Here is a 9,810-nt window from a genome sequence, read left to right on the forward strand (position 1 = left end):
TGTTGCTGTGCACAAAAACATTGGTAGCATTACAAAGTAATACAAAACCCCATACCTAATACCTATTCCATTTCTCCCCATCTATTTTGCATTCCAAGTGCATTCGTCTTATATGTAACACCAGTATTCCAAAGCCCCCTCAGATACATATTTAAACTATTCCCAGCAATGGTATAATAGTTTTTTCGGTGGGTAGATCTTGTTGAGCTGGTCATTTTGAAAGTAGTCCAAAAAGTGTGGGCACCCCTGGTCTAAATGCACTGTACATCCTCAACACACACTGTACACACACACTCTATACTCCTGTGGCTGGGAACACATGCACCTACAGTTTACTTCATACCTGCTTTCAGTCTCCCTCAATGGAAGTTGCGATGCAACTTATCGAATGTTAAAGAGAATGATCACACAGCTACTAAAGACTGAAGAGAAATGACAAATATGTGATTTCACAAAAAATAGCGTTTGTATTGTAAACCAACAACCTTGTTTGACACGACTACACAGTCACATACTCAACCAATGAGCGCAATACCCATAGCCACAAAAGGGAGGGGAGAAAGAAAAACATGTGTGCACCACATGCGCTGCATAGAAGCAGGCAACGTCCTGGACCCTACTCAAATCAACCAGACTCGCACTCAAAAGCCGATCTATGGATATAAGGTCAAATAGTTTGAATGTTTGAATTAATCATTCAAACATGTAGCCTAATCGTTGAGAGCTCTAATGTTAAAGTCCATCAGCATGGGATGGAAATAACAGTTGTATACTGTAGGTCACAACCAGTGTAGCACTATAACACACTGAACCACTTTCAACCCGGCAACCCTGTTTTGGGCATGAAAAAAGTGAAAAGAAAAATATATACCGGTATACAGTAGGTGAAAGAGAAAAAGTAATATGAAAATGCAAATCACACCCGTGTGAACTGCGCGGTGCAGGCTTCTCAACAACACATTGCAGCTGTTCGTACTCCAGACATACGCATGCGACCAGTCTTTGGAGGGTTTAGGCCCCACTCACCAAAATAAAAGATCTATAAGCTTACAATGGGTGGCATCGCAACACATTGATATTATTTGCCATTTCACTCTACAGTAACCAGTAGCACTTGAGTGGATAATATGCTGTCTCAATGTTTTTCTTGTGAAAGCACGTCTCTTTACACAACGTTAAAGGTCTCTCAGTGCATAACTGGCCCTACCTACTAGTCGACGAGTTCTACAGAGGTTGAGGGAGCTGGGGACGTAATTGTCCTGTTTACTGTGGTCAAAGAGTAAAGCATGACGCGGACTGTACATCGTCTCTGTCGGGTGGAAACCTCACATGTCCAAAACTGTTACTTTTCAGGATTCAATTTCAAAAGCATCAAAAGTAGCAGATCGACAAGCTCATAATGCATCGCTTTGCGCCACGCTTTGAGCTTAGAGATCTGCTACTTTTGGTGGTTTTGTGTAACGCTGTAGTATGATCAAGTAGGGCACCAATATGGACATACAAGGTTTCTGCCCGACAGCAACGACACGTAACCTTGGCACATACACTTGCGACCAGCATCACACACACACTAATGGACAACGGAAGCCATGCTTGCTCCCATGGGGGGATACGCACGTCATGCATCAAGCATAATGATCGACTGTGTAAGACGCCACCTGTGTTCTTAAATGACTTTGCATGTAGTATGTAAATACAGAGTGATCTAGGATGAGATTTCCTTATCTCAATCCGTGAAAAGTAAATTTGTGCAATTTTTTTGTTGGTGAAATGATCGTACATTTCGGCATGTCTTAGCATCGATTGTACATCGTACAGAGGGTAAGATCATCATACAAATACACGATAATTATCGTAAACCTTGCAACACCGATGGGAAGAACTATCTGTATCTGCGTGTGTGCGTGCGTGCGTGTGCGCGAGAAAGAGTTTCTAGGGAGATTGTCATTCTAAAACAACATTTAATTTATCTGCAAAGTGCATCCATATGGTCATTTGTGACCCCCCCCCCCCCCCCAGCCTCTCACACATGCACGCGCGACACAGCAATCTCTGACACTTTGTTTGTGATTATGGGGCTGATGTGGTGATTAGGGGCCATATAATCAGATTAAGGCCGACACAAAGAGGCCATGGCTACACCGTCTCTGCCTGGCTCCCTCACACACACACACACACACACACAAAGGACGGAGGGGAAAGAGCAACAGATTGGAGATCAGATCAGTGAAAGATTTGAACCTGCCTGTGGGACAATCTCCTTTCAATTAGTGACCCAAACAAGGAAATCACTTTCATCCTAGTTACCCGGGTAACCCTGGGGCCGTCTCCCGTCCATCTGTTTCTATACAAGTGCCTCTCTCTCTCTCATCCCATCGTGTAAAGGTGACGGCCCTACACTTGCATATCTCTCTCCCTCTCTCTCTGACATTCACTGTGTCTCTGACATTCATGGCGTTTCGTTCTTTCCTGTCTTTCTCTCTTTCACATTGAGTAAACAGTTGGGACTCAAAATATCCAGATAGTGCTCTGCCGTCCTCCCAGAGGTAGTAATTTGGGGCTGGACTGGGTTTCCATTACTGCGTTGAAATCTGATGAACACAAGGAAAGCCACTGCCCAATTACAGAGTGCAAGCCAGAGCTGGGAAGATTCCAGGAGGAGAGTTGTAATAATTTCAAACAGAAAGGCTACATCTGAGTAAATTTATACTAGTTAATGCCACCCACTTTATTTGTTTCTAATTTATTCAATTACGCTAGAGAGAGTGATGGGAGCCACCGAGAGTGTGTGCGTGTGTGTGTGCGTGCGTGCGTGTGTGTGGGGCATGATACAGCTGGAAAGAATGACCACAGTAAAATAAATGGTCCAGTTTCAAGAAGCCGTCAGGTTACGAATTAAACAGCAGCCAATGTCTGAGGCTATACAGCACTGATATCTGTCCCTGGTGGCCTGTGGTGGAAAATAAACCCATTGACTCCACCAGATACTAGCTATTGGTGCCACCGGCCCACCACTGCATGTGGAGGATGCCCTGTGTGTTTGTGTGTACACAATGTGTATTATGATTGAAGGGGATAGCCTACAGTAGGAGGACATGATAGTGTAGGATAGACACTAGATGTAGATAAAGGGAAATAGCAATGGCAAATGATAAAGGAATCATGACAATGACATGGGATTGGAGAAAAGGGAGAGGTTGTGTCTATTGAGCGGTAAGCTTTAAGCCAAGGTAAGGCAAGGATAGAATTTATTATATTCAATTGAATAATAAAAATTATCCCAAATTGAAAAGTCGGCATCAGTGTACCAGAGCCGCCTGTTTAGCATCACAAGGCTCATTATCAGCATCATTATTTCTCAGATTATATTAATTTTAGAATGAAATAATAGGCCTAATAATACATCTACCTGCTAGGCTTTCCAAATCAAAACACAAGATCTTTTTGATGTGGCCTACAAATTGGGTCTTTTTGGAAACATGGATGTAAAAGCACAGGCTCAGAATAGCCTAAACAATAAACATGCTGTCTTAATTTAAGTTGATGACATAAGCGCTGAGAAAACACTTCACCATGATGGCCATACTATCACCACCATTCTTGTAACACGACATGACATACATGCTTAACTTATGCCACGTCTTAACCGCCCATAGAGGCATTGAAAGAATATTTATTAAAGTAGCCTACCACTTATCCTGTGCAACGCACCTACAGTATACAGTATATTCAGCACCAAGGATAGTGAGACAAGGCAGAGTATGTATCAGAATTGACAGTGAAGAAATGGGCCACTCTGGTGTGGCGTTACAACCAGACCAGACCAAACCCCAAACCAGACCAACGGCGTTATACACCCGCGCCATAGCACCCAAAGTAATGCCAAAGACTGTGTCAGAGCATCCAAACCCCGCGTAGAAATAAGGGGATAAAACCACAGAAAACTGACGCGATTCCACGTGCATCGCATCCCTCTGTAGTAGCTGGCTGCCTATCCCCAGCCGACCGAGGCAGTGGCACACGGGCAAAGCACCGGGGTACACGCGGGAGGAGGGAGCACAACGAGAGACGGGGCTCTCTGGCTTCTTCAGCACAAAAAATAATAATCCCAAAGCACTCATTTTACCTTCCATCGCAGAAACTGTGATGACCATCACGGATAAAAGCGCCAACAAATCCGCCGTCATGGCAGAAGAAGGGGTAGTAAAGTCTCCACAGCCTGTCCCCCAAAATGAAAAAAGAGAGACGCACGGGCGCGCGTCAAAACAATCCCTCGGTTGTCACAGAAGCAGTATTCCAGTAAGGTAGCCTTGTGTTGTGAGTCACATTTCAAGCCGTAGTAAACGGTGTGTGACAATCAGCGTAGGGAAAGAGAGGAGTAGGGTATGCGAGTGGGGTGGGGGTGGGGGTGGGTGTGGGGGGGGTGTACGGATGGGAGGGGGGGGGACCCGAGACTGCCTGCTCACAGCCCGTTAAAGCGCCGGGGCCAATCACTGGTTGAAAACTGAAACTCGCTAACCAATCGCCGGGGCTCCGCTCCACCCACCTTGTATTGTGAAAACACACAAAACTTTTCCCTGACCTATTTGATGCGGCGTCCGTTTCAATGAAGGGAAATAGCCCCACTAGTTGGCTGAAGGCGGGTACTGCACCCCACCAAGAGACGTGAGAGTCTAAAAATCACGTGTGTGTGTGTGTGTGTGTGTGTGTGTGTGTGTGTGTGTGTGTGTGTGTGTGTGTGTGTGTGTGTGTGTGTGTGTGTGTGTGTGTGTGTGTGTGTGTGTGTGTGTGTGTCATTAAATGCCATTAACAATAAAGAGAATTTAATGTTTGTGTTTGCACCGTTTGTTTTACATCACCATACATCACCTAATCAACATGAGTTAGACTTTAGCCCCCCTAGCTCACTTCACACAGGTGTGATGTTTTATATAAAATAAAATAAAATGCTGCCATCACTCAATTCACAGACAAATACTTTTTCTGTTAATTGTATTAGCAATTAACATTGCATCACAGTCTGTCTCTCCACATCTATCTCATCACAGCTGAAAGAAATCAATGTGAAATGCCTTTAAAAAATCACACCCGTGTGAAGTGAGGGGCGCTAATATATTGTTAATATATCATGTTGATTAGGTGATGTAATGGTGACGTAAAACAAACGGTGCAAACACAAACATTAAACGCCATTAACAATAAAGAGACATTATGAGGCACATAACATTATGGCGTCAATTTTGCCTTCATTGTCAATGGCGTTTACAAAACAAACATTGAATGGTAAATGGTGCATTTATATAGCGCCTTTATCCAAGGCACTTTACATAGATTGTGCATTACATTCACCCATTCATAGACCGATTGTGGCGGAAGCCATGCAAGGTACCAACCAGCACATCAGGAGCATTTTGGGGTTCAGTGTCTTGCTCAAGGACACTTCAACATGTAGACAGGAGGAGCCGGGATTTGAACCACTGACCCATGGATCATTGGACGACCTGCTCTACCTCCTGAGCCACAGTCGCCCACTAAAGACAAACATTAAACCTGTGTATTGGAGGCAGGTTTGAGCATCATGTCAGTGAGGCATAATGCTTGAAGCCCCATAGGCTACTAGACTCACCACCACCTCACTATTGAGAGTAATGTTACTTCTACGTTAACTTATCATGGGGAAATTATGATGCTATACAATGTAAATTGGACTGTACACATTATAGTTTAATCATAGCTTATTATAAGCATATCATTTATCAGCTTGAGCGATTACTGAAATTGACAGCTATAGCTGCACCCCCCCCCCCCCCCCCCCCCCCCCCCCACACACACACACACACACACACACGCCACCCACGCCACCCACGCACACGCACACAACTACACACACCTCCTCCCACTCACCATGTAGGCCTAGTTTACAGTGTGCATCCTTTGTGTCTATAAGGCCAATCCGTGGTCTGGCAGCCTCCGTCCGTCTCCCCCATTATTCCAATCACAAGGGCAGACCCCAATTTGCATTGAGAATGTTCTATAATGGCTTTAGCAAATCCGGCAGCACTTCCTAATGATATGCACATCGGCTTCCTCTCTTCACCTCTTTTGTGTGCACGCGCGCTGCAACAGATGGTTGACACAAAGGGACTTTTCCCCCCCCAGGGACCCAAAATGGGACAGAGTACCTGGACCGCCATGGGGAGTTTGTTTCCCCCCTGTGTAGCCTGGTGCTATGCCCCAGTCTTGGGCTATCCATCTCCACCCCGTCCCTGGAGCTGAGGAACTGTGATGGAGCTCTTAATCTAAAAGCCTGAACAGGTCTGGGTTTACCTGAGGCCCCAAACCTCTTCACAGCACACTGCTGGCCTGTTGCTCCACTCAGCAGCAGGCAGGCAGCACGTCACGCTTTAAGTGGTTTATTTTATAACGCCTCAAAGTGGAGGCTTATCATTGGGATACAAGAGAGAAACCTATTTGTTTCCACCACCACCCACCGAATAATATGGAGGTAAAGCATGATGTATTTATACTGCGTACTGCAATGGTGTTGAAAATGCAAGCTCACAATGCGTTACAACACGCCAGATCTACTATTTTGGAGTGCAAGACTGTTGTATGACATAGTATAACAGAAATTATACCATGGATAGAGCCTAGGGTGGAACAGTTAATTGAACTAATCTAATTAATTGAATGAAATTTGCAATGTCAAAAATTGCGATGTGGCTCCAGTTGAGGATGCAGATAAACTATTTTTGCATTATGACAAAGTAGGCTATAGGCCTACCATAAAAAATATTGCTAAAAATCACTTATTTATTTAGTAATCGATTAAAAATTGGAGGATAATCTATAGTTGCAGCCTATAACCACACACAACTATGTCCACTTTGTTCAGCTAGTGTTTTGGAGTGAAACAGAGATTGTAAATCCGATGAGAACAGCCTCCCGCAACTCATCTATCTTTGGCGTCCTTTTGGACGTTCCACCGCTCCTAACCTTTCTCCTGACGAAAATCAAATGCACAGCAAATGGAAAGTGACGGACTCCTAACAAGGGAGTACTCCAGCCCTGGGACATGCTGTGACAGATGGAAGAGGGCACGAGAACACAGACCGAGCTACGGTAATGCTTCAGGAACATCAGGCGACGGGGCAGCCGACTTGGGGCAGCGCTTGATTGGGGCGCCATTTGTCATTTTTAATGGTGTGGCGACTGGCGAGGAGCAGCACTGTGGGATGACACAGTACAGCTCAGCATGGCCCCCGGCCGCATGCCGCTATAAGGGCACCGTTCTTATTTTTCATCGGGCCAGCCACAGGCACCTCTGACTCCACAGGTCATCTGCAGAGAGAGGAGCAGCCCAGGCTAATCTATCGCTGTTTGATGTCCACACCCTGGGCTGGGGTGGGGTGGGGTGGGGTGGGCTGGGGGGGAAGGAAACAGGGAAGATAGAGGAGAGGTACATTACACACACAAACACACACAACTGTACATACACACACACACACAGGACTACAATAATGCTAGGCACAAAGGCGTGCACACATTTCCTTGCTTCAGATCAAGAGTCTCTGTCCAAGTTCAACACAACACTACTGAGCCCATGCAAAATAGATTCTGCCTCTCTGTGGTTGAGGATAACGATAACACATCCCACAGCAGGGTTTGTTTGATTTCAAGATAAGGTCCAAAAGAATAAAATAAAAATGCACTAACCTTTCCAGCGCAAATCATGAGCTATTGCTTTGGCACATGCTTGATTCAATCATTTTTTGTTTTGCTCCATGTGTTCTGTGAGAGGAGCCAAGATTTATCATGTTTTTGACCTGTAAACAACTGGTGGGGTGTCCACATCTCCATGAAATAGACCAATGCGCTGTTGACCCTGAAACTGCTCTCCATTATTTTATTTCCAGAACCTGTCTCCTGTGTACTGAGCAACGCTTCTGCTTCAGTTATCAGTAGAAAATGTTAAATGCTGTTCACTTTCACCCCAAAAGCAGCGAGAACAACACTAAGTAGATGCTAGACAGCTCTCTCAGAATGGATCAGAATTACGCTGTTGTGCTCAGAGACAATATGTACTCATTATTCAGGTTTGTAAGACAGGACTGCATTGTTTGTGAAAGAACATGTCCAATTTGTCCACGCATGCACCTACACGTCGTACACCACAGACACACAATCACAAACTTGCCCTCCTGGTTAAAATAAGAAACAATACACACACAACATTGTATTATGAAAACAATGCCACAGAGTAAGAGACGGGCACAAAAGAAGGGAGAACGAGAGAAAGAGAGAGGAAGCCAGGAGCACATGGAGACTGTCTGGAGATGAATATGGATGCATGAAAATGAAATGCCTGAGTCAATATGGAGACAGTGCAGGGGCCCAGGTGACAGAGGAGTGGAGCGCTACACCAGCCCTGAGGGGATAGGCTGGTTATTACACTGGGCCTCAGCTTCATCCATCTTCAGGAGGCTGGGTCCTGGCCATTGACAATGTGAGTCCAAAACCAGGGCTGAATACAGATGTGCTGTGGAGTCCAGAGGTGCCCATGCTGAGGGCCAAGACTCACCAGACAGTGCAGACACCCACCAGAGGTTTCCAGCAGTTGCGTGCGCTGTCTGGGTCACGGCACTGGAGAGTTGCTGCGAAAATGGGCTCATTGTCGGGGGCGTGCGAGTTTGGCCGAGGCTTCAGAAATATTACAGGGTGTATACCATTTAAGATGGCTCATTGTGGGTGCTGGGCAGAAAAATAACATTTTACTCTTTTGACTCTTTCAAAACCGCTCTCAAAGGGCACCTACGGACGGCTGGAATTCGAAACTGGCCCCCGTAAATTCTGAATCCCCCACCCACCCTTTTTTCCCCTCACTGTATATATTTGTTTCCCTTTATACTTCCTCTATGATGATTTCCTGTTTTTTGGCTATATAGAAGTGTATATTTGTACGTCTCTAAATGTTATGATGAATTCAAAATGGTGGACCCTCTTGTAAACAAGTGTAATACTTTATGGTGTCGTCCACTCACCGTTGACAGTTTTTGTATTGAGTTGTACTTGAAATGTACTGTAATTCTGCCAACTGTTAATAAATACTTCAATTAATCAATCAAGTGTTAATTAGGCAGCCAGTCAAACTCCATACAAAAAAGAGTCAGGAATGAGGCGTCTTGCTCCCTTTTTACTGATCTTTGTCAGGAGTTGTAACTGTAACACAGTAAATTGTACAAAATATAATAGTTACATAAGTTACCAAACTGCCAGAAAACTCTACAGCAGGCAGGCAGGCCTCAAAAAGCATTTACATAATTGGCATTTAAATAATCAAAAGTAAATCACAACATTTCTGTCTAAATCCAAAATATGTGTTACACGCTTTGCATTAAATTAAAATAAACATAAACTTACAAACAATGCTTCTTCTGTAGTGTCAAACAGCACAGCAAACCTCTCTCTTCACAGCAAACATGTTTCTGCCTGCTTTCTCTCTCACATAATGGAGACTCATAAGCCTGAGTGATTATCCCTCAATAGTCTACTGGAAGCCCCTATAGGTCCCATGTTAGACCCAGAAATGGTTAAACCTTTATTATTCAAATCTCCTCTATAGGCTTAGCAGATGAGATTAACCGTGGTTGCTAAAAGTTGCACATTGAGCAATTTGAGTAATTAGCATAATATGTGACCAATGACAATACCATTAACAACCTATATAAAGCAAAAGAATAATGATCTCAATTTCTTTAAAGGGGAATACCACTAATTTTCAACATTTTACTATGTCATTAATATACCTTA

At 44.4% G+C, this 9,810-nt stretch overlaps 1 protein-coding gene across 1 annotated transcript in view; it reads right to left on the reverse strand.

Annotated features, from left to right (window-relative positions):
- The window catches only part of LOC310870403 (ephrin type-B receptor 1-B-like), a 231,594-nt gene extending 227,245 nt beyond the window's left edge, over positions 1-4,349 (reverse strand). The window contains exon 1 of the mRNA XM_083781609.1: positions 4,127-4,349. Within this exon, the coding sequence (XP_083637735.1) occupies positions 4,127-4,187 (61 nt within the window). The 5' untranslated portion in view covers positions 4,188-4,349. The remainder of the gene's footprint in view (positions 1-4,126) is intronic.
- Between the last annotated feature and the right edge of the window lie 5,461 nt (positions 4,350-9,810).

The sequence above is a fragment of the Protomyctophum parallelum genome, assembly GCF_964188405.1.
Source record: "Protomyctophum parallelum genome assembly, chromosome: 14".
In the NCBI taxonomy this organism is placed as follows: Eukaryota; Metazoa; Chordata; class Actinopteri; order Myctophiformes; family Myctophidae; genus Protomyctophum; species Protomyctophum parallelum.